This window comes from Nelumbo lutea, chromosome 8 (genome assembly GCF_056320005.1).
Source record: "Nelumbo lutea isolate HS-2025 chromosome 8, American lotus-T2T, whole genome shotgun sequence".
NCBI classification, from domain to species: domain Eukaryota; kingdom Viridiplantae; phylum Streptophyta; class Magnoliopsida; order Proteales; family Nelumbonaceae; genus Nelumbo; species Nelumbo lutea.
Genome location: NC_142691.1, coordinates 16,238,857 through 16,264,161, shown reverse-complemented (window position 1 = coordinate 16,264,161; position 25,305 = coordinate 16,238,857). Strand labels below are relative to the sequence as shown.

General features: G+C 38.1%; 2 protein-coding genes and 1 long non-coding RNA gene across 14 annotated transcripts in view; 1 reads left to right on the top strand and 2 right to left on the bottom strand.

Annotated features, from left to right (window-relative positions):
- Positions 1-13,632, bottom strand: part of LOC148843000 (Small nuclear RNA activating complex (SNAPc), subunit SNAP43 protein) — a 33,219-nt gene extending 19,587 nt beyond the window's left edge. Inside the window, exons 1-4 of one of the 12 annotated variants that reach the window (XM_088957270.1) lie at positions 13,442-13,534; positions 10,417-10,632; positions 2,088-2,203; positions 1,848-1,974 (exon numbers count right to left, since the gene is read on the bottom strand). In XM_088957270.1, coding sequence (XP_088813396.1) covers positions 1,848-1,974; positions 2,088-2,144 — 184 coding nt within the window. In that variant the 5' untranslated portion in view covers positions 2,145-2,203; positions 10,417-10,632; positions 13,442-13,534. Of the gene's footprint in view, positions 1-1,847; positions 1,975-2,087; positions 2,204-10,416; positions 10,770-10,964; positions 11,996-13,441 lie in introns of those variants that run through there. The other 11 variants (XM_088957272.1, XM_088957265.1, XM_088957268.1 and 8 more) reach the window with 11 other exon arrangements.
- Positions 12,058-13,194, top strand: LOC148843001 (uncharacterized). The gene is made up of 2 exons (XR_016103157.1): positions 12,058-12,535; positions 12,713-13,194. It is a non-coding gene; the product is annotated as an uncharacterized LOC148843001 (long non-coding RNA).
- Positions 13,633-19,544: 5,912 nt separating the features above from the next.
- LOC148842999 (zinc finger BED domain-containing protein DAYSLEEPER-like) lies at positions 19,545-24,901 on the bottom strand. Its single transcript, XM_088957264.1, has 2 exons — positions 24,661-24,901; positions 19,545-21,727 (listed from the first exon to the last, which is right to left on the bottom strand). The coding sequence occupies exon 2, from the start codon at positions 21,705-21,707 to the stop codon at positions 19,704-19,706; it is 2,004 nt and encodes a 667-aa protein (XP_088813390.1). The 5' UTR covers positions 21,708-21,727; positions 24,661-24,901; the 3' UTR covers positions 19,545-19,703.
- Between the last annotated feature and the right edge of the window lie 404 nt (positions 24,902-25,305).

Sequence of the window (25,305 nt, the reverse complement as noted above, 5' to 3'; positions counted from 1 at the left end):
AGAGTTATGGAATTTCATTAAAAAGAGAGAAAGTAAATGAGATGTACAAGACACATGGAAAAACCCCAAGGGATTACACAGGAAGCAGTCTATCACTATAAAAGACATCCAAATGAGCACCAATTTTTGCTAAGCCATCTGCAACAGAGTTTAGTTCCCCCAGTATCCAAGTCAAATTTGCATTTAGCAGTTCCAAAGAGTCTCTAGCTTCTTCCAGAAAATGACTCAATCTCCACAGGCCACCCTCTTTATCCCTTAGCCATTTTATGGTATTTGCTGAATCTCCTGCAATGGTTAAGTTTTGAAGGCCCAAGGTTCTACGTTCTAACTATTCTGATGCCCATGAGAGCAGCCAATACTTCTGCCTTAGTGGAGTCTGCAACTCCTATTGGATTACTAAAAGCCCAAACAACATTACCCCTTTCACCTCTTACTATACCTCCAATACCAGCTACTCCATGATTGCCTGACACACTTCCATCAAAGTTTTGAACATTCTTGCATTTCTTTCCTGCTACAGACATCAAAAAACTGCACCAAGAGAAATATTCCATGCCAGCTTTCCTTTTTTGGCCACCCCTCTAATTCTCCAGCCCTGTACAAACTCCACCACTGACCCCGGACAACAGCTCTTCGCTTCAAATAGTTCTATATTTTTTACCAAATTTCATGGGAGAAGCTGCAATGAAGTAATAGATGATTACCAGATTTCAAATGTCCTTCACATAAGACAGTCTACTGAATCCAAAGCCATACCAAAAGTCTTCCCAATATCTTGTTCTGTTGCCTAATATATTGCAAAAAGGCAAGAAGCAAGGAACAAATAGCATTCGAAGGGGAAACTAAGGACGCTCTAGCATTAAAACTTGCATTCCAACCATTGGTCATCACTCCATGGATGCTTTTGATAACTTTATGTCTTTATCCCAACCTCTTACCTAAAAGAAGGGAGTTTTTTACTGAAACTCTAGCCAAACCTAACCCCCTTCCCCTTTGTTCTTTCACATAGTCTTTCACTTAATCAAATGGTCCTTTTTAAAGTCCGTTGGCTCCTACAAAAAGCCTCATTATTTTCTTGATTCTCTTCACAACTGAATCAGGGATTTTTTGTGCTGATCAACACAAAAGAATTCTAATGAAAATAAAGGACCCCAATCAAGAACCATACAAATGTGTGAATGGTGTACTTGAGATCTGGATATCGTACATACCAGATTGCACAGGAGTGGATCATTAGGGTTAAAGAAACAATGAATTAAGAGATGTGATGTTCTAAATCCAAAAACAAACAATCCAATGGCTGTATTTTTTGGAAAAACCTCAAAGCTTAAAAGATCTGAAGAGAGTATACTTAGATCAAGAAAACATTTCAAGAGAAAATAGAGTAGTTTTTTTTTTTTTTTGGTAATAGAAAATAGCTTAGTTTGGAGTTATATAAATGGGATATCAGAACTACCAGTTCAACCAATACTGGTTGAGTTTGCTAAGGAAATGCATTTGTAAACACCAATAGATGAGTTATTTTCTATAATGTTGTCATCAGACAGAGTTCAAATCCCACAGATTGGATTTATTCAACAAAGAGAGAAATGCATTTACACATATTCCTAATCAATAAGTCTGCATTTGGTTTGAAAGAAAAGGTAGGGAATTCCCTTCCTTTCCCTACCTTTTCTTTCAAACCAAACACAGCATAAAGCAATCTACAAAGTGGCATCTTATAGGAATATCTCATTCTTTTAAGTGGCACATTCAAAGAATGATTTTCACAGGAGCTATTTCAACAATTTTATTCATTTTTTATGGGAAAAGAAAGAAAAAGAAAAGGAAAAGGTGAGACATCATACCAATCGAATGGGCATATAGTGATTGCATAAAGAAAGCTAGATTGGTTTTAGGTCTACCCTCGTATATATACGTGAACTTCCGAGATAACCATATTCTCTTCATATCAGCCAAAGTTGTTGATCCAGTCTGGAATTCATATAAATGTGTCAAACATAACTGCACCACCACCAAAAGACTACAGCAGTAAAAAGTTTGATTTGGGAGGGGGGATGTGAAACACACTAAAACCAGAAAAGAACCTCAGAAAACTCATTTATTAGCTCATCAATGTCAAGCTTGAATGGAGTGAGATCCATTGTGTCACCAATTTAATTGGCTGTAGTATTGATTTCCATAATCTCCATAAATAAAGCCGCTGCCAATAAAAAAGAAAATCAGCTGTGAAGGAAACATCAAAAGAAAGTAAAGATGTGAATGTGCAAGGGGAAAAAAAAGAAACTAGTGCCAAGTGGGAGTTACTTTAGTTGCCCGTCTGATTAGCATAGGTAACAGTGTCAATTTTCTCCTTAATGAAAAATTTGGCCATTAAAATCCAGAAAGGAAAAAAGAAATAAAATAGAAAGAAAGGAAAATCCTATTTTCTCATTTCTCCCCTTCTTTGCCACACCCCTCTCCTCTCTTACCCCATTGTGCACATCAGTTGCAAGTTTTCCAAAGAAGCTTCACCTAAGTTCATATCTTCCAGTAAATTCTGGTGCAGAGAGTTTACATATAAACTAAAAGATGAGAGATAAAAACTGATAAATGCCTTGATTAAGGTATTAAGTATTGTGAAGCTCTAGTATGACTAAATAGAGCAGGTTGGGTGGGGTTGGCATAAAAAACACAAAGTGGGGCAAGGCAGGCTGAGGCAAAAGATGAAAAATATTAATAAAAAATAATACGAAAGAAATGATAAAAAATACTTAACTTTTTTGTATAGAAATAATATCCATCTATCTATCAAAAAAATCTATTTATTCTAATATTAAAAGCACAAATAATTTAAATACTAATTACTTCACTACCCATGTTAAAGATTTTTCTTGACTTTATTTACCCTTCAACAAAAATAAAATCCACTTTCTAATTTAACTTAAACAAGCATCTTCCTCTTTTATTAGATATCTGCAATTAGATTTCTATTTACACTAGGCTATGTTACCAATTAGTATATAGAACAATAGTTTCCAAGTTAAACATGGAAACCAACTCTGAGCTTGGATCATCTAGATCATCTCCCAAATTAACTATTTGTTTAGCCCTTTTGATAAACCTTGTTTCCCACCCGAGAAAATGTAAAGAAAGTGTTAACTAAATCCTATCTCATTTTTTGCTCTTTCTTGTTCTCTTTAAGAAAGACTTAACAGAACATTCTCATAAAGAAACGGCAATCTTAAGTATAAGTTGTATTTTATATGTTTCTGAGTAGTTACTTTTATTCTCGTAAATTGTCAATGAGCTGAACTGGGTTGAGCCATCCTCTATTTGGCTTAGACATGCAAACTTTGTCTTAAGTTAAGGCTTGAGCCTTGAGTTACTCCCTTGGCAAGACTAGGGTGACCCACTCAAGCTTATTTTTTCAAAGTTTAGCTATTCCTTGGAGACAATCAGCTCATGTAAATTAAAACTAGACATACTTAAACCAAAAAGGGAAAAAGTTGCAACTCAAGGTCTGCAGTATGTTTTCATCAAAGGAATTCCAATTAAGATCACATTTCTGTTTTGTTCTGAAAAAGGAAGGGGGATAATTGGTTTTTAATACTCCAAGCATTTGATCACTCCTATTGTGATGATCGAACAAGCAATAGGATCTCAAAACATAAACAAATCAGAAGTTATGATGTACTCCAGAAATGGAAAAATCAACAAGAAAGCTTTAAAAATGTTCCCACTAAAACCACTCTTTGAAATAAAACCCAAAGTTAACCATGAAAATTTGAGAGAACACAATAAAAGATGCCATGGTTGCATACCGATCACTTAGTCTAAATAGGCAAAAGTGGAGCATTTAATTAAGGTTCAACATAATGCAATGAAAACTATAAAAGGCAAAGCTATAAAGCCGGATTTTCCTTTATCTGCATTGGTTAGATTCTAAAGATAACCATGGTTTTACAATGAGAAAGTTTTGTATTTGCGGAAAAGCCAGATATTGAACTTGGGTACTGCCTAATATCCGAAGTAGCCAGCAAAACCTTAGTTTGCATAGCTTTCTGGATACCTCCTAGAAAACTTACATACTATTGGATGTCTACTCTTTGATACTATCATTGGTGGATCAAGTAGCTCCACACAAACCTCTTTATGTAGACCGTAGGAAGAGAGAAATAAGGAGAATAAGAACAGAAGGCCCAGTCAAGTTATATCTAGATAGAAATCCATTCAAATATCACTCTTTTGATGTAAAATTGTCTAGGAACCTCTGCAAAGCCAAGAAGATTCACAAATTGAATCTTTAAATCTCATATTCTCATTTCAACCTCCCACTTCCAATGGCAAGAGCGTTCGACTCCAATCAAACTTGTTGCTTCTACCATGAGAACTTTTGCTTGGATTCATCACTGAAAAATACTCTTACCACTTACGCTTAAACTAAACAAAAGAAAAGAACTATAAGAAAAAAGATATCAGTTTCTACTGTAGCTACAGTAGTCTGAACCAGTAAGGAGAAGAAGAAAGAGAAGGAGAAGAAGAAGAAGATGAAAGAACTGTCGAACCTAATAGCTAAACCCTATCAGTCGACCTCTTAATAGTGATTAGGCTTCTAATTAAATGTACAAGGACTAAACTGCCCCTACTTAAGTATGGGACAGAGAACCTCTAATAAGACTGCCACATAAGCTCATAACTTAACCAAGGTGAGTTGACTAATCTACCCTTATTCGGCTAACTCTAACACTCCCCCTCAAGCTGGAGAATATATGTCATATAATCCCAGTTTGTTACATATATAGTTTACTTTCCCTGAGCTTAAGGCTTTTGTAAACAAATCTGCCCACTGATCACCTGAGCTTACATGTTCTGTGCTTATCTCTCCAGTAAAAACCTTCTCCCTCACAAAGTGGCAATCAATCTCTATGTGCTTTGTTCTCTAATGAAAAACAGGGTTGGATGAGATATGGAGCGTAGCTTGATTTTCACAGTACAACTTCATAGGTTTATCCATGTGGAACCTGATTTCTTGTAGGAGATTCCTCAACCACACTAATTCACATGTAGTGTGTGCCATGGCTCTGTACTCGGCTTCAGCACTGCTTCTAGCCACAACAGTCTGCTTTTTACTCTTCCGCGTCACAAGATTTCCTCCAAGAAATGTGTAGTAACCTATAGTAGATCTTCTATCAGACACAGAGCCCGCCCAATCTGCATCCGTGTACCCAACTACTTCAAGTTTTCCTCCTGGTTTATACAATAGCCCACGGCCCGGAGCTCCCTTCAAATATCTTACAATTCTAAGAACTGCATCCTAGTGAGATATACGAGGGTTCTGCATAAATTGGCTCACCACACTGACTGCAAAGGAGATGTCTGGTCTCGTGATAGTCAAATAGTTCAGCTTCCCCACTAGTCGTCTATACCTTCCAGGATCATCAAATATTTCCCTTGTATCACTACTCAACTTAACATTTGGTTCCATAGGAGTCTCAGTCAGTTTTGCACCTAACAGCCCTGTTTTGTCCAATAGATCGAGAACATATTTTCTTTGGCACAGGTTTACACCTTGTCTTGATCTAGCAACTTCTATACCCAAGAAATACTTCAATGTCCCAAGGTTTTTTGTTTGAAAATGATTTTGCAGAAAGACCTTGAGTTTGTCGATCCCCAATTTGTCACTGCCAGTTATGACAATATCATCCACATAGACCACTAATAAAATCTTTCCAGCTTCTGAGTCATAGTTGAATACTGAGTGATCAACCTGGCATTGTTTCATTCCAAAATTCTTCACCACTTCACTAAACTTCCCGAACCAAGCACGAGGCGATTGTTTCAACCCATAAATTGCCTTTTTCAGTCTGCACACCTTACCAGCCTCCCCTTAAGCAACAAACCCAGGTGGTTGCTCCATATATACCTCATCTATAAGGTCACCATGAAGGAAGGCATTTTTTATGTCAAGTTGAAATAAGGGCCAATCATACATAACTGCAAGGGAAATTAACACACGGATAGAGCTAATCTTAGCCACTGGAGAGAAGGTCTCCATATAGTCCACTCCATACAACTATGAATACCCTTTAGCAACAAGTCTGGCTTTCAGACGCTCCACACTATCATCTGGCAAGTATTTAACAGTATACACCCATTTACAATCCACAACATGCTTACCAGGAGGAAGAGTAGTGAACTCCCACGTGTGAGTATGCTGAAGAGCAGAGAGTTCCTCCTCCATTGCCTGCCTCCACCCAGGTGAACTAAGAGCCTCTTGGACATTGTTAGGTATGGAAATAGATGACAATAGTGAAACAAACTGGCGATGTGAGGCGGAATGGCGAGATACTGAAACAAAATTGGAAATGGGATGGAGAGTAGAACTACGTTTACCTTTCCGTAAGGCAATGGGTAGGTCAAGTCCTGAAGGTTCAGCAAAAGGAACAACGACAGGATCCGCGGACAAGGTGGAAGCTGGAGGAGGGGCCGGTGTCGTTCAACGTGTATACACTTGCCGAATTGGTGGTCGTTCAGTAGGGATCTGCACTGGATGAGGTGACGAGTCAACTCCAATAGGAACACCCGGAACGGGATCACTGACCGGAAGAGGAAGAGGAAGTAAAGGTGGAGATGAAGATGCTTCAGTTCCTGAAAAGAAGGGAACAAACTCAAAAAATGTGACATCAGGACAGACATAGCACTTCCGAGTAATGGGATTGTAACACTTGTATCCTTTTTGAGTCCGAGAGTAGCCAAGAAAGACACACTTAATGGAGCGTGCATCCAACTTGTCTATTCCAGGACTCAGATTGTGAACAAAACACACACAACCAAAGATATGAGGTGTTAATGGAAAGGGAGACAAGGTGGGGAACAAGATAGAGAAGGGAGACCGACCATGAAGAATAAAGGAGGGCATTCGATTAATGAGGAAACACGCAGTAAGTACAGCATCACTCCAAAACCGTTTAGGAACACTCATATGATGAAGATTAGACCGAGTTGTTTCAAGGAGATGACGGTTCTTCCGTTCAGCTACCCCATTTTGTTGAGGAATGGATGCACAAGAAGTTTGATGAATGATGCCATGTTGTTCTAAATACTGTTGAAAGGAAGTTAGAAAATATTCACGACCATTATCTGAACAAAGAACTTTGATTGGAATACCAAATTGTGTACGTATTTCAGCATGGAATTTTTGAAAAATGGAAAATAATTCACTCATTTCTTTCATTAAATAAATCCATGTCATTCTTGAACAATCATCAAGAAAAGTGACAAAATACTTGTAATCATTATAAGACTCTATTTTGATCGGGCCCCAAACATCTGAATGAACCAAAGCAAAAGGACTCAACATACGACTTTCAACTCTAGGACTGAAGGAAAAACGATGATGTTTCCCAAATTGACACGACTCACACTGTAACACTGACAAATGACTCAAAGACGGAACTAGTATCTTGAGTGCCTTGAGAGAAGGATGTCCCAGTAGACAATGCCATTGTAGAGGAGTGAGTGAAGTCTGAAGTGCAACTGACGATCCACTACCGTCAAGGTAATACAATCCACCAGCTTCATGCCCCCCACCAATCTTCTTCCCCGTCCTAAGATCCTGAAAAACACAAGAGGAAGGGAAAAAAGTAATAGAGCAGTTAAGGGTCTTGGTTAATTTACTAACAGACATAAGATTGAATGGAAACTTAGGGACATATAGAACAAATGATAAAGAAAGAGAAGCCAATATCTACATTGCCAACACCACATATGGGAGAGGAGGAACCATTGGCAAGGGTAACAGTTTGAGATGTGGAAGTTTCAGAGAGAGAAGAGAACACACCTGGAGTCCCGGTCATGTGACCAGAGGCTCTAGAGTCAATAATCCAAGGAGAGGTTTTAGATGACAGGCAAGCTATACCTGAGTGGGCATACTGAAGTGGACTGAAGGAACCGCTCATACTCATCACGCGGTACACTCACCATCTCCCTTCCGGAAACAGATGTAGATGTGGAAGGAGTTAGGTCTGCCTGTTGATCATCACTGACATCAACCCCACCAGCAACAGCATGATTGGCCCATTTAGAGGGAGGGCGGCCATGAAGATCATAACAAAAATTTACAGAATGTCCTTCCTTGCCACATTGGGTACACTTCCTTGTAGAACTGCCTTTTTCTTTGCCACGGCCTCCACCTGAGTCACGACCACCACCACAGCCAAAACCACCACGACCTCCTCGGGAGGCATGTCCTCCCTCTTTTGTACCACGTCCACCTCCTCTGGCTGTCACAAAAGCTGATCTATCAGACTGTGTGAGATTCTCTGTCTGTCCCAAAAAAATCCTACAAAGCCGAGCAAACACTTTCTCAAGTGTAAGAAGGGTAGAGACCCCCAATATTTGGGCCCTAACTGGTTCATACTCTGATTTCAATCCTACTAAGAACCTTGTGACATCTAGTTGTTCCCTTTGTTGTTGCTGAACCTTAACATCTGGAGTGAGAGGATGATAGACATTGAGTTCATTTCAGAGGTTCTTCATACTGGCATAGTACTCTTCTAGGGTTTTATTTCCTTGTTGCAGACCAAAGTACTCCTGATAGAGCTGATATACCCTTGTAGTATTATCTTGCCCAAAATACAGCTTCTTGGCATGTTCCCATATGTCCTTAGCTGTATCTAAGAACATGAAGTTGGCACTTATTTTGGGCTCCATACTGTTCCATAGCCATGTCATGATTTGAGCATCTTCCTGTTCCTAATCATCAAACCCTGGAGAGTCAGCCGATGGTTTATCTTCTTTCACATGCTTCACTTTTCTCTTTGCCTTGAGAAAAACTTCCACCGACTTGGCCCATGGAACATAGTTCTCACCATTCAGTTTAATTGAGGTCATCTGTACACCTAGATAGTAAGAGGAAACCACCACACTAGGTTTCTGATCACTACAGCCATCTCCCATTACTGCCATGATACTCTTTCAATGTTGCCTCTAATCTGAATTCCCAATCACCAACTAAGTGTTGTTGTCAAGAGTTTGATGTTCCAGAACCTACAGCAGTCCCTAAACACAATGATAGATACACACGCCTTTGTTCTTATCCACACCACTATTGATTTCACAAAAAAAAAAAAACACAGACTACACCGACATTAATTCAGCACTTACTAACCACATGCAAGCTCTCTTACAACTACTCAACAGAGTTTGTGCATCACAAGCACCACCACACAGCCATAGCTGTCACACACAATACATACTTGCTTTAATGCTTTTAAGAGGGCACCACAAGACCAATAAAAACTCAACCAGTACCATTGCATTACACCTTACACCATTCGGCCACCTACAGTAGCAGCCCTTACACCATTTGGTCACTGTAAACACAGCCTGTTCTTGGAATTTTTCCAAGAACCAGGGCAACAACCAACCTAGCTCTCTAGGTTCTGATCAGTCCTCTCAAGTTCTTGAAGATTTTCAACCCAGAAATACCAATAGCACACAGAGGAGGGATAACCAACCTTCGTTTGAGAGCTTCAGCCAACCATTCACTGCTGAAGTTGTTTTCTTAGGAAAGGAGGTTCTGTGCACCAGAAAAAAGAAGAGCTGTGATGTTTCAGGCCTGAGACGAACCACTTTTCTCCATTGATAGCCCAGAGAAGAAAAGGAGAGAACTGAAGCACGAACTGAAGTTGTCACGCTCTAATACCATGTTTCTACTGTGGCTACAGTAGTCCGAACCAGTAAGGAGAAGAAGAAAGAGAAGGAGAAGAAGAAGAAGAGAAGAAGAAGAAGATGAAAGAACTATCAAACATGATAGCTAAACCCTATCAATTGACCTCTTAATAGTGATTAGGCTTCTAATTAAATGTACAAGGACTAAACTGCCCCTACTTAAGTATGGGATAGAGAACCTCTAATAAGACTGCTACATAAGCTCATAACTTAACCAAGGTGAATTGACTAATCTACCCTTATTCGGCTAATTCTAACAAACGTCTTAGTTTTGAGGGAAAAAAACGTAAAATTGATTTCAGAACCCAGATAGTGGGAAGGAAAAGCACATATAGAAAATCCACACATTCAGTAGATTAAGCTAAGGAACAATCTTAAATTTATAAATGACATTAGGGGCATGGAAGAAACAATCCATGACAAAACAGAGTACCCAGAAAGGACTCTTGAACAGAAGATGAACAGAACCCGAACGGTGAAGTGTATCTCTCCATTGCACCAGAGTTACAACCAGGAACGATATTAAGAACCAGTATGAATAAGTAGTGAAGTTTGAAAGAAACAAAATCAGAAAAGTAACTCATGACCAAAAAAAAAAGATTAGCAAAGCCCCCAATCTATTGATGTCAAAGCAACTAGAAAGACTGAAGTTTGACGAGGATCAAACCGAGAACATGTGCAAAATGGAACGAACTTGCTTACCTTCAAGGAGAAGAACCTCCACCAGGTCCGCAACTGTGAGATAAGAAAGAGTGAAGGGAACTCTTCCCTGGCCTCTCTTCTCAAACCTTCAATTAACTGTGATGATTCCACTAGCCTTCTCTGCAATGAATCTCTGTCGGTTAGCAGAAATTCAACATTTCGTTCTCTCTCATTGTTTTCTTCTGATGGTCCTTGGCGCTCACTTTCTCTCCCTCTCTAAACAAACAATTTCATCGATGTTAACTCAATGTTCAATACTCTTTCCAGAGGGAGAGAAATCGAAATTTTCAAAATCCTATTTAAAACTGATTCTTCCAGCAATAAAGCATTCAAAACCTCTTCAGAGAATAACCCTACAGATTAAAAAACAAAAAAAAAACACAAATTTCGAACAACAGAATCAAAGATAGAAGAATTCGAACTTCAGAGAGAATCAGAACATGCTGAGCTCATGGGATCGATACAAAATTTTCAGTGATCAACAGATGAGAAGATCAGAAATTAATCAAAAACCGAAAGAGATTGAAATTCGAAAAAGCAACACTCACTGTTCTGCTGTTGTTGCTATAGTTGGAATCAGGAAGGAAACCCGTTTTTAACAGGAGGATTTTCAGTTGTTTTTTTCTCGTTGAAACTTAAAGGACCCTGGTTTCTGGGTGGGTCTGGGTCTGAGGCTCTGTGAGCAGATGAAGCAGGACTGAATCACTGAGGATACGGATTTATGTCCCTGACTCTGCGTAACTTCCCCGCAGGGAGAGAGAGAGAGAAGACAAATCATTGAAAGAGGTAGAGTTGCCATCTGCCACATATGGTCATACCTGTCGCCGTCAATGGAGACCGGATGAGAAGAAGAAGAGAAGAGGAGAGACGGCAACGTGATACCTGTCGCCGCCGGAGGTCTCCGTATCAAAGCTGCAACTTGGGCCGGGCTGATCCGAACCCCACCACATATTATCATATATTTCTTTTAACATAATCATTTCACCTAAAAGTCTAAAACCTTAATAAAATTATTTTGTATTTTTTGAAAATTTTATTCTTCATCTATTTTGTGTTGTAACTTATAATAAACTATATTCATTTCTAACACTTGCTTTTCTGAATTTTATATTAAAAAAATAATATCAATAAATACATACTAATGAAACATAGGATCAATATATATATTGAAAGTTGAGTTAAGATCTAAAATCAAGAAATTTTATGAGATTTTAAAGGATGGGAAGAAAGTTGGGTTGGGCCCACCCAACTTAAAATTGACTTCAGGTTGGATTGGGTTGGATTAGGGTTGAAGAAATTTAATTAGGATTGAGGTGGTTGGATTGAAGGTCGAATTGGATTAACGTTGGGATTTAGAACTTAGGATTGACCTCAGCCCGACCTAATTCGGCCCGACTTGCAGCCCTACCCCTTATTGCTACGATGGAGGAAAGGTTCGGTGTATGGGGAGGATTCGATGGAAGGATCTCTAGGTGTCGTGACTGGTATCCAATTGAATCGACCAAACCGCGTTAACGCTCAAACACACGTTATCAATGACATGGTCACGTGTCTTTTCTCCTATTTGCTGGTTCACACGGACTCGGCAAATGATCTCTTCATCAGATTTTTAGTAAATTTGATCAATAATTTGCCAAGAACAGCTAGGCTCCTGGCACATCTTTGAAAATGTCTGAGAGGAGACTCACAAGACTACCCCCACCGGTCCACAGTATATCCCCGCCGTATATTGGCATAATATCCAGAATGATGTTATTATTGGGAGATATTCCCAATAATAGGAGCAGTTTTGTGTGGGGGAAAAGGGATCTGCTCCTCACACATGGGCGCCTTACATGATTATCCACCGTGCATCGGAAAGATCTCCCGTCCAACAATGGGATGACTTGAGAGTTGATTTGAGACCATGCTTGCGCCCCAAAAACGTCCCACACAATGGGAGGCCACCAGTTGTTCTCTCTCACACAATCTCCCCTGTGTTTGGAGTTAACGGAACGGCCGTTAGTTCCCAATCAGAGCCCAAAACCAAACTCTCGACTTGGACCTTGGACCTGTGCAACCCACTCCTCCGATCCGATCGTCTCCAGTGTCGATGACCGTTCCGATAGATACACCGTAGGTACGAACTCGTTTCTTTCGTCTCATCTCCCTCTCACATCCTTTACTTTTTATTTATTTATTTCGCCGGCGACCACCCGACCATTATTATACAGGTGCATTTTTTCCTCTTCATTCTCAGTTTTTTTATTTGCATTTCCCCAACCTGTTCTATGTATTTCCCCAACCCATAAAGCAGAGAACGAAAATCCAGTCTCTTCTTCTCTTCCCGATTCCCCTCTCGGTTTCCTTCTTTCTCTTCGACAAGTACAACAAGGATGCCAAAACCAACCTCCAGTTCCAAAAGGTGGTCCGGGGTGAGACCCAAAAACGTCGCCGGATTCAATTATTGGTTTATACTAGAGGCAACGGACAAGGGTGTCACCAACAACTACGAGGCCGTTGTGTGGGACAAGGCTTGGATGAGTTACAGGAACCTGACATGTTTAGATCGACCAGTCTACTCGGTTATTGCCTGCTTGGTGGGTAAAATGAAGCAACTTTAGTGATACTTCTGTTGTAATAAGAAAAGAGAAAGGAATTAAAATGTTGTTGTTATATTAGTTTGATATTAACGCAAATCATAGGACTTTGGACTCTAAACTCTGAAGAGTGAAAATATCATGTCTTCTTTATTAAAAAAAATGTTGAGGAAATGAAAGCTACTATTTTCATGTTTTATATGATGAGTAAGAAGAAAAAATCGGCAATATATATCACTGTAACAGTTTGGGGAAAAATGCAAATGTAAAAAAAAAAAAAAAAAAAAAAAAAAGATTAAATGGAAGAGAGCAAAAAACGCACACCTATATATTGTTGCTGGTGGTTGCCGGAGATGGCCGGTGGTGGGTGAAATCTCTCCTTTGTTTTGAATCGAAAAAAAAGTAAATTATAAGAGAGAGATGAGATGAGAGGGACGGATTCATACCTTCAGTGTTTCTGCCACAATGGTCATCGGCACTGGAGACGATCGGATCGGAGGAGTGCAAGGTTGCACAGGTCCAGGTCGAGAGTTTGGTTTTGGGCGCTGGTTCAGAACTAACGGCCGTTCCGTTAACTCTACACGCGCTGAGGGGAGAGTGTGTGTGGGACGCTTGTGGGGCGCCAGGCGGTTGGGGCAGATTTGAACTCGTTTTTTCCCTTTTTATTTGGGTATTAGACGCTAATGAGTGATGAATGGTTTTATTATATGAATCTTTTCAATATGGTATAAACAACTTTATCAGAAATCAAAACTCAGACACAAATCCATCCGTGGTATTTTTTTCAATTAACCAATAATACTCATCTTCTCTTCCGTTTTTTAGTGGGAATGTTGTTTTTTACAAAAGGCTTAATCCCATCTTCAGAACTATCTTTCTTTTTCTTAACCATCTCTTTCTCTCTTATCACGCAAGGCTAGACATTGGTTTTGGGTTCTTGTCGTTTGAGATACTTTCTTATTTAAATTAATTAATTGAAGTATTTGATTGTTAGTTTCATTCATCTATAAATGATATTTATGTACTAATAGTTTATTTCAATCTTTGTATATATTTATTTAAATATTTCCATTTTTGAAAATTTGAAGAAGAATGAATGTAAAAATAGTATTTTTTTTATCTTTCAACTGCCAACGATTGTCAATTGTTAGAAAACTTGAAGGATAATTTAAGACAATTTCTAAACAGTAGGGTGAATAAATGAATTTCCTAAACTTATGAGTACTTTAAAAAATTTGTCCTTCAAGAAAGCAAATGAGAGATATTGCATGGAAAATTGCATTTCATTATGAGTACTTTAAACAAGTGCTACTTAATTATATATGTTCATGCTTCATCTAATAAACATAACTTCTCTTTGTTTCTCTGTTTGAAGATATGTTAAAAGATAATTGCATGATTTTCAAAATTGGCCCAAACCGGACAGTCGGACCGAAAAAACCGGGAACTAGTTAGGTGATCGGTTTCGGTTTTTGCCAAAAAATGTTGATCTGGTCAGTAAACCACTGATCAGGCGATTGAATCGTTCAACAGTTTAGACCATTTCTTTTAATTTTTAAATTTTTAAATTTTTTATCAAAACAGGCTGTTCGTTCGGTTCGAACGATCAGACCGTTCGACTCGAGAACTGGACCCCTGACCGGTTTGTTGTCCGAATCAGTTTTAAAAACCTTGGATAATTGTCATCATTTTTTCCTTACAGGTTAAAACATTCATGGGCTACAAAAGTGGAGAGATTGGGTTCAAACTTAGGTATCGAATGCTATGGTCTGTATTGATATTTTCATGAACTTCTCTCAAAATCAAACGAATACCATGTTGATGTCGAACTTCTCCCATAATTAATTGGCCTTTCTAGAGTAGTTCAACATGAAAATGGAGATTAAAAGTTCTTTCTTGAAGACTACAATCAATAGTTTTAGTTTAGAGAAATCCCTTAGTGATAATATCAAAACCATACAACATCATCACCAAGTTGAGTGTCCATGAATATCCCAGAGTGGCACGATTTCGTTAGGAATAGATTTGGAGAAGTAAGGATAGGGCCAATGCAGATTTTTGATTTCCAATACAGAGCTATAAACATTCAAAAGGTAAAAAAAACCACACTCTATGCACTCATACTCGCCCGTGAATTGGCATCAATTTCAAGCTGGCACTTATCCCAAATGTTCTTTTAGCCTACAAATTCTAACCCTGGGTTGAACCGTCATTTTCCCAATGGATTTGACACAAGAGAAGAAGAAAATTGAGAAACATAAATGCTCCGATAGAAAGTTTTTCATTTGATAAGTGATAAAATCGTGAAGATTCAACTACATTCGACAGTCAACACATTCGTGGCCCATCATTGCAAACGTGTCAGATCATGTCTCTGGAATTGAGATAGTGTTTGAGAATAAAAGAAGTATTTATTTAAACAATTACTTCTTTTAAGAGATGGAACCACACAATAAGTGGTTTTTAAGTACTTATAGGTGTTTGGTAAAAAAGAGGGTAAGTAGTACTTATTATTAAAAGAGTACTTAAAAAAGTAACATGGATGTGGTTTTTTTTACAGCACTTTTTGAAGAAGTGCTTCTTCATTTGAATGGGACAAACCTGTTCCTATTTTTTCTTTAATGACAAAACTACCCCCACTCGAGTTTATCATCTTATTCTTCCATTTGAAATCCTACAACAACAGGTAGTTGCGGCATTTGATTGCAGATCCACCGGCAACGTTTGGTTGCAGGTCCACCGGTGACGTTCCACGGTGAGCAAAAAAAGCCAACCGACGGAGTTGGGTGTATAGTTAATACAGTCATTCTTATAGGTCCACCACTTTTCCCTTCCTACAACCATTCTTATAGGTCTTGTAAGCGGTGAACAGATCAACACTAACGCAAAAGATGAAGAATTCAAAACACTAATGAAACCAAAAAATTTCCTTGAATCCAACTGCAGAAAAAAAAAATAAAGAAAATCTGAAGCTACAACTTATGGGAAAAAACTAAGAGATTGGGAGAGAATTACCCTGAAAATGCCCATTTTCATATGAGAGGAGGTATGGAAAAGCGGTGGAGGTTCTTACAATATAGGTAAGAACAGTTGTAGGAAAGGGCTCCAATACCAACATTAGAAAATGGGGAAATGGGTAGGTCAGATTCATGCTCTTCTACAAAACCCTTATCAAAATTCTTTGATTTTTCACAAAAACAACAAAAAATTTTGGTTTTCTTTTCGTCTACAATTTTTTTTTAAGATATTCTCTACTGAAGCTTCCATGGTCCTGGGTTTGAGCACCGAAAATTGTAAGATATCAATCGGAGACAACAAAATCCTTCGTTTTCCTCCAAAATACGAAAATGATTCTGGTTGAGCGACAACAAAATCTATGGTTTTGAGTTTGAGCACCGGGAGTTGGACCTTGTAAGATATCAGTTGGAAGCAACAAAATCCTCCCAGGCATGAAGTTGAAGGCAAACTAGATGCTAAGATATCAAACATACTAGCTGGGGATAAAGCTAGAAGACAACGAAAGAAGGAGAGGGAGTCAAGAGAGACTCGGGAGGCAGAAATGGGAATCCAAGAATTTTGTGAAGGTTGTTAATCATATGAGTCTTTCTATTGTCCAATCTACAGTTCCGGCGGTTTCGACAATTTCAGTGAAGAAAATGAGAGGGAGAGGAAGAGGTCTGAGTAATCTACAATGGAGGGTAAAATTGTCATTTGTGTCAATATAAGCACTTATGGGGAAAGTAGCTTACCAAACATCCCTACCCCAATAAGTGCTTAAAAACATAATAAGTGATTTGAAAAGTGGGGTACCTGACAACCTTAAGTAACAAGTACTTTTTTTAATAAGTACTTAATCATCAAACAGGGCCTGAGAGCATTGTCAAAATTTGTTTTTACTAATTTTCCTCATTATTCCCTGTTTGCTTTCAAATTTTTCATTGGATCTGAGTTCCTGTGTTTGTCTCCACTTGTATTTTCTAGCATTCCCTCTCTAATCTCTATCAACAAATCACGCCATCGCCTCCAACGCCACTATCACACTACTAACCCATCCTCACCATCACTGGAGTCTTCTTCTTTAGAAATATACCATCAAAGAATGATGAATACATTACGTACCCAGCTTACCTATTAAAATGTAACTATGCACCACAAAATTGATATTTGGAGTGCTGGAATTATTGTTGTGTGGTGTTTCTCCTCTTTTGGGCTGGTATGATCATATTTGATTACATCCTGTTAAAAAGCAATCAAAGAAAGTTTTGACATCTAAATGGCAAAATTTTAAAAATTTGAAGAAGAAAGAAGAGTAAAATAGTCTTCTCCTTTTTTTTTCATTAATGGATGCTGCCAATTGTCAATTGTCAAAAAATTTGGGGATACTTTAAACAATTTTTTTCAAACAATATGATAAGTTTTAGTGCATTTTCTAAAACATGGGAAGTTTAGTATTTTACCCTTTATCTAATTGTATAATAACATCTAAGTTACTACAAATGGATAGGTTTGTTTGGATTATTTAAGTAAATTGGTAAGCGTGCACATGCTTTGTACATGGCAATTCAAGATGATGATAATGATAGGATTAATGTATCAAAAGATTCTATAAATATGTATTTTTTATTAATCAAATGCATATTGCAAAATCCAAATCTGATTACATAAACGCCTCATCCAAATATGTAATTATCAGATCGAGTTGTGAAGTTTGAAATATTATTGACAAGCCTCCAAGCTCAACTAAATTCTTTTTTTGTAATGTTATATCTTTTTGGTGTATATATATTTTTTTGTTCATTTATCAAAAACATGTAAGACTTAAATAGAGGGGAATGAGGTGAAAAGTAGTAGTTCAATTTATAATTTAAACCTCATAATTAAATAGGGACTAAATTCAAAAATGAAAAGTAGTAATTCAATTTATTCATAGTAGTGTAAATATAGAATTATATATGTGTTTAATTTTTTCTATATACATACATGTATATATATATATATATATATATATATATATATATATATATATATATATATATATATATATATATATATATATATATTTTTGCATGTAAAAATAATTCTGATATGCCACACTTACTTTTTGTTTAATATGATAGTTTTATGATATTATACTTGTGATTGATTTTTTTTATAAAATTTATGTATTTTTTCATTTTTTGTATTTTTATACTTTATTCATTTTTATTATTTATTTATGACATTAAATGTTAACACATTTGACCCAAGAGTTGAACTATTGATCTTTGCCAAACAATAAAATAATTTCATTTTTGGTTATTTCTAAATTATGTATTTTATTTTCATTATCACTAAAAATAATTCTTGTTTATTACACTTTTTTCTAATTTGATTAATAAAAATATCATAAATGTGTCTATTTTTTTTCTATATTTTTGTAATTTTTTATATTTATTTCTATTTTAAAAATTTTGTTATTTAACTATGATTTCATAGATCGATCATTTTGGTTTAGATAGTTGAATTGCTTAACCACCACTGGGACAAAGAATGGTTTTGTTTTGAGCTAGTTTTATAATATATGGGTTTATATTTTAAAAAATATTGAAATAGATCTAATTAGTAGCATTTATTAGTAAAAATTAACTTAAATATAGAATTTAATAAGAGAAAATGAGAGTTAATACTTTTAGTATAAGACTTGAAAGGGAATTAAATAAAGTGAAAATAATAATTTAAGTTATATTTTCAACCCTTACAATTAGAGATAGACTAAATACACAAACATGGACATTTTAGTAGTCATATAAGTTGGCATTAAATTATAATAAAATGACTTTTATATACTTTCTCAAATAAAGAAATAGAGGATAATTTTAGTCCAAAAAACTTTTACTTTGTATCCACACTTTTATATATAATATATATTCTACTAATGATATCTTATATTGCTTATATATTACATATTTACATTTTTCTTTTTATTCAACACATACCCCATAAAAACACCTTGTCACCCAAGCCTGGCTTTTTTAGGGCCCAATTTTTTGAAACTCATATCACACCGAGTAAACCCATAATCAAGTCCTCAAATGGACCAGTTATCTGGATGACAGGTTTATGGAGTGCCTAGATAGGCTTGCCTTGAGTAGTGGTTTATCGAGTGCCTAGATAAGCTTGCCTTGAGTGTAAGAACCCAGTAACCAGGCTTTGTTACCTGTCACCTTATTATAGCAATACAGTCTCAAGCTTGGTTAATTCAGTTTAGGCCCAAGTATTAGTAAAAAGCAAATAAGCAAGATGAGTTTCAGCTCATGCCTTGGAATGAAACCACCTCAGACCTTAGCTGGCTATTTTATTGACTCAAGAAAGCAGATGAGTGACGGGAGGAGATTAAAAGAGGAAATAGGATACTTCAATTAAAACAACATTGACTGGAGTCGAATAGTAAAAGAGTCTTTAAGTTTTTAAGAAAGTTTTAGAACCACATGTTGTCACTCATAGTCATGGATCACAAGTCACAACGGACCAATGTCAGATATCCAACTATCCCAAGAAACAAGAACGATATCAAAGAGACAAAATTTATCCAACCTACCAACGAAAACTATGAACACATATTACAGCTGTTGTGAGTTTTAAATCCAAAGAAAACCCATAGAAATAAGCTACTGTCTGAAGCTTAAACACTTCAAGATGAGCAAAAAAGAAAAAGGAAATAACATAAATTCAAAATTCCATTTTCACAATGGCCTTGGAAAGCTCAGCAGAGGGCATTCCATGAGGAAGCCAATCCTTGGCACAAATAAGGGCCTCGATTGTCTCAGGACGAAGGGAACTCCGGTAGGAATCAAGCCTTTTGATTTCGGTATCGAATACAGAATCAGCTGAGGCAGGGGATACAGGGATTGCTAAAATATCTCGAGCCATCCTGGAAAGTGTTGGATACTTGAGGTTGTTCAGTTTCCACCAACTCAAGATGTCAAATTCCTGTATCCGGGGCAACAGTGACTCTTCCAGATATTGGTCCAGCTCAGACTTGGAGTTTTGGCTACTTGACATCTCTGAAATGAAGACATCAAAATCCAGAAGTCCATCACCACTGGACAGAAGGATACCACCCGGTGATTCTGTCTTGGGAGTTTCTCGTTCCACATAAGTTGGTGTTAGAGGAAGGGGTTGTGCCATATATTCAAGAAAGAGTTCATGAATTCCCTCATCTACAACCCTGATATATTCACCCGCATCATCACCATAGATCTTTGAGAAACTGAACTCCACAAGCTTCATCTTGAACCGAGGATCCATAACAACGGCAATTGCTAAGACCAGGTTACAATCCCTCCAGTATCTATCAAATTTCTCCTGCATTGACTTGGTAAGGCTGCTTACAAAGGGATCCTGGCTCGTTGCTGCATGGGTCAGCTCTAATTGGATTTTCCATACCTCGTGGAAGAATGTGTTGGCAGTTGGGTATGTTGCACTGGCTAACAAGTTACCTGCATCATATAGAAGTTTCAAGTATATGCATAGAGTCTCAATCTGCTTCCAATCATCCATGGTTGGGGCTTCCTTGTAATCAGGATCAGAGGTATCCAAGCATGAAAATACTTCCTTTAACTCTAAGGAAGCCACCAGCATGTGATATGTTGTATTCCATTTTTTTTGGTCATCAATGGACAGACTCTTTGTGCTGGGAACTTGAAGTTGTTGTTTAAGCTCGATAAACTTTTCTTCATGGGCATCTGACGTCTTCACAAACTTCACACTTGTCCGAACTTTGTTGATGATTTCCTGCAATGCTCCCAATGCATCTTGTGCAACACTACTTAAAACATGGGCGTAACAATGGCCAATTAGTAGTTGGCCATTAAGCATATTTGGATTCTTGATGGAGAAGTAACCTCTAATATCTCCATTTGCACTATCATTCAAGAGCTGCTGATTCAAAGTGACAGCAAATAACTTGCTTTCCAAACCCCAATCAGAAAGGCAGGTAGCAACAGCATGATTGAATGCATTTCCACTTTCAATAGATGGTACCATCACAACATTAAGAATTCGCCGCTGTAACTTCCATTCATTGTCGATGTAGTGTCCCATTACAAACACATAGCCTAGGGATTGATTTGATGTCCACAAATCTAAAGCAAGACTGATCTTCCCAGAAGTCCCTTCCAGAATCTTCATAAGGCTTTGTTTCTCCCTTAGGTAAAGAGCTACACAGTCACCTTGGACAGTGCTAAAATTTACCATACTAAAACGAGGTTGAAGGTTTTGGACAAAGCTTACAAAGCCAGGATGTTCTACCATGTGAAGTGGATACTCATGCATGATGATCATCTTAGCAATCTCATGGTGACAGCGGTCCTGATCAAACAAACTTAGTGTGCCAGGACTTGCTCTATAGCGTCTCCTAGGTGGAGGATCAGTAGCACTACCAGGCTTTGAGTTTGGAGTATACGGTGTTAATTGATTCTTTTCCTGATTACGACGAGTTGCTGGGCAGGTCCCTAACATAATGTGTCGTTTCAGGTGGCTGGTCCCTGCTAGTTTTGTACCTGTACTGTATGCAAAGGTTTGTTTGCACTGCTTACAGCAAGCTCTTGTACATCCAGCACCTACAGGTTCTATAGTAAAGTGCTCCCACACAATTGACTTCTTTCTCCTTCGCTTGTTAGACTGTGTTGGTTCTGTACTAATTGGCTCGTTGTTTTCAGTTGTTGCTAACATCTTAGACTGGAACCAAGCCCCTGATTTGATGAACAAATAAATAAACAAGTGCTCAAGAGGGAGATCTGTGTGTGTGCAAAGAAGCATGCAAGGATTATAAGATAACATTAATGAACTCATACAAAGAGGTCAATACAGCCAATAATCAACCAATTGGGGTTTCAACTGTTTGGCTCTAAAATGTTCTAAAAGATTCAGAAGAACTCTGGTGAAAGTTCCTTACAAGTGTAAAGGATCATAGAAGGATAAACTTCCTATTCTCATGCTAACTTCTGGTTCTAGAAATCATCTGAAAGGAGCTCATAGGAGATCATCTACTCATGTCACCTGGCCAACTATACTTGTCACAGATTACAAATTTTTAACTCAAGAACCAATTTCTTTAGCATCATACATAGTACCCCCCAAGGAGTATTAGAAAATAAAATAAACTCACAAGCACAATGGTTTCAATAAAGATGCAGCTTTGGTGACGAGAATTTTTTAATCAGTAATAGTCAGACAATTGAATTGAGTAGAAAGAATGAGGTGGCGACTCCTACAAGGGAGGTCTAATAGCAGGGACAAAACAAGTTCTAATACATGACAGCTTTAAGCTGAATGAAACAAAAACAAGGGTACAGCCAGTACATTTATATCTTGCACTCCCCAAACAAAACTTGGTTTCCCCATCACTACTAGCAAGTGCATCTTCCAAAGCATTTGCAGACAAGGGAGACCACCAGAACAGGGGTGTTCATCAAGGCAGAAATGGCTTTTGTCTCCCAGAGGAAATCTGAGAGGCCAAGTACCCTCTTATGCAGTGATCAGCCAACAAATACTACAAATTCTACTAGATAGTGCCCTTCAACTACTAATCCACTCCATCATGAAGAATAGGCCAATTTTAAGCTTTGCAACAGAAACATTAGACCCACTCTGAATGAGTTCTCTTCACCAGTAACTTTATAAACAATCATGGTGAAGACAAATATATTAAGACGGTTATTGTGGACTTGTGCATTAATAATAAACATTAGTAATTGCAGATATATGAAATGCCAATAGAATATTTGATGACAGAAGTTCAACTGAAAATACTATCACATTCTGCTGTTCAAGTCGGTTAAGAGAAGTGATTCATCTTCTCCTTTGAATTTGAGCAGTTGTACATGCTGCCCGGATAGATATAGTTTCCTTTTAGGAGCTTCATTGAATCCATTGTATAGCAGCTGGTATTACATGGCCCATTGAGTAACCAACTCAAGTTATCCAGAGCCAAAACATAACATTGGCTAACCTAACCATCTTATGAAGAGTCCTAAATTAGGCCTATACTGCAAACTGGCACCGTATAATTATCATTTACAGAAAGCCCAAAAGGTAGCCATATTGGAAGAGCTTCTGGGAGCAGCATTAACTTTCTACATTACCAATCACCCAGGAAAAATTTTCAAAGCAGAGATGTTAAACTCTAAAAATTATATGTACAACCTACAATATATAAAATTACCCATTCAATATTAAATTCAAGTTTAATTTGTCAAAACAAAGCAATTTACACCCAGTGTTAAGTGTACATACATATATACATAAGCTTGATTGAAGAACTACCATCTGGTAATGTGCATTCAAAGTTTCAAACTCCAAAGAAACAGCACAATACATATGGATCATTGAAACCTTGTATTGCTGAAGTAGAATGATCAGGTCTAATGCTGTCAATTGGTCGGGTGTAGTCTAAGTCAGGGTGTCCTGACCAAATAAATAAATGTGCAGAACCAGTTGTAATAACAGACCCAGAACTTACCCAGTTAATAATCAGGGTTAGGCGGCTAGCAGGTCTGACCCAAATAAGTCCCCATTATAATTGGCACTTTGAACCTATAGTTTGACACACCTAGACATCATAACATGATACTACAAGTGTATCATGAGAAAAACAGGGTAATACAGACTAATTATCTATACAAACATCTAATTGGGAACAACCAAAACCAGCTCCAAGTTACAACCCAATCATAATCGAGACATGTAATGCAGACCCATACCCTATATATAATTGGGTCAGGTTGGTCTGGTTCTGTTGGGTCAGGCCAAGTGGCCAATCCATTGACAACCCTATTCAGCCTACGTTGCTCCTTCATACGAGCTATTCGATTACTCATCAACTATTCAACTCCCATGGTCAACCCTAATCAGTAGTCCCATGTCGTCACCATAAAATCCAACAGATCAGACAAACCGGCAGTGACGTCATCAGTACTTAAGACAGAAACAAACCGGTAACCTGGTCCACCCGGAGTCTAGCCACCCTAGCTGACTGGCTCACAGATTGGCTTGGGCTGGATATAAAACCTTCATATATGGTTAAGCCCATGTTTGTCCCAAGCCCCCCAATGGACAAAAGGGCTACTCATGAATTGAGTCGGCATCCCACCTTCAGTTTGAAGCCCATCATCGCTTCGTTCGGGCTAGGGCTTGGGCTCAAGCAGAGTTTTATGAATCGTTTTCAGCTCGAAAAGATTCAGTCCATGACAGCTCAAATAATGGCGGATCCGCCATGGGCTTCGCCAAAATCTACGAATTTCCGCTTAAACCTACGTCAAGCAAATCACCAGAAGCCTCCAATAAGGCAATAACTCTTCTAACTATGAACAAGATCCATCTTTTTCTGCTAACTTATCACACCAATGGCCCTGTAATCTTCTCTACAGAGACGAAGAAGCTAAAACCCATCTCACAGCTTCGCATGAAACGAACAAAAACATTACAAGAGTCTACATCCGTACAAATCCATCAAAGAAAGACGGAAAGAGAGAAGAGAAATCAGATTTTCAAAGGGAACAGAACATCGTAGGGGAATAAATCAGAAGGAAACGTAAACAGTTTCGATCCTGACATCAAGAACAACAATGAATCAAAAGCTTAAACTCTGCAAAACTAGCACACAAAAAGAAGGTTAGAGTTTTACTTGCGCCGCTCCTTACGGCGGAGATCCACGGCGAGGACGAGTCTGCCGATCGGATACAATGGCCGGGATTCTTTCACTTTTGGTAATCTAGGGTTTTGCAGAGAGAGAGAGGGGGGGAGCGTGAGAGGGGGATAGAGTTAATGGGCTTGAGCCTACAACCTATTGGACCTAAAGCTATAGACTTTTGTTTCGGAGAGATAAAAGGGAATGGTAAGAAAAAAGCTCAATTGGATTTGGACTTGAGGTCCATTAGGTATCTATCCTTTAATGGACCCTAAACCGTACATATAGCCCACTAGGATTGATTAGATCTGGATAATTCACGTGTGGGGGCCCACCACTGCAGAACGAAGCAATTAGGTAGTCCACATGTTTATTTCTCCTTGAATACCCATATGGACCAAAAGCTTTGTATGGTTCCGGACTGGTGGACCATGTTTCTAGCCGGTCCATAGCCCAAAGGTACCAATTACCAAAGGTTTGCTTCGAAGATGGTGCCTTGCTTTTAAGGGCCCGCTTGGGAGGGCTGAACCGCTGATGCTTTTGAGTTTTGATTGAACCAGTGAACTGTTTTCACAGAGCCGCTTTGAAGGAAAGCCGGTTCTTTTGATTGTACAACGGCATACATGAGTTTTCTCGAGTGTT

Coding starts and splice junctions, on each gene's coding strand:
- LOC148842999 (XM_088957264.1), bottom strand. CDS start 21,707: ATGTTAGCAACAACTGAAAACAACGAGCCAATTAGTACAGAACCAACA.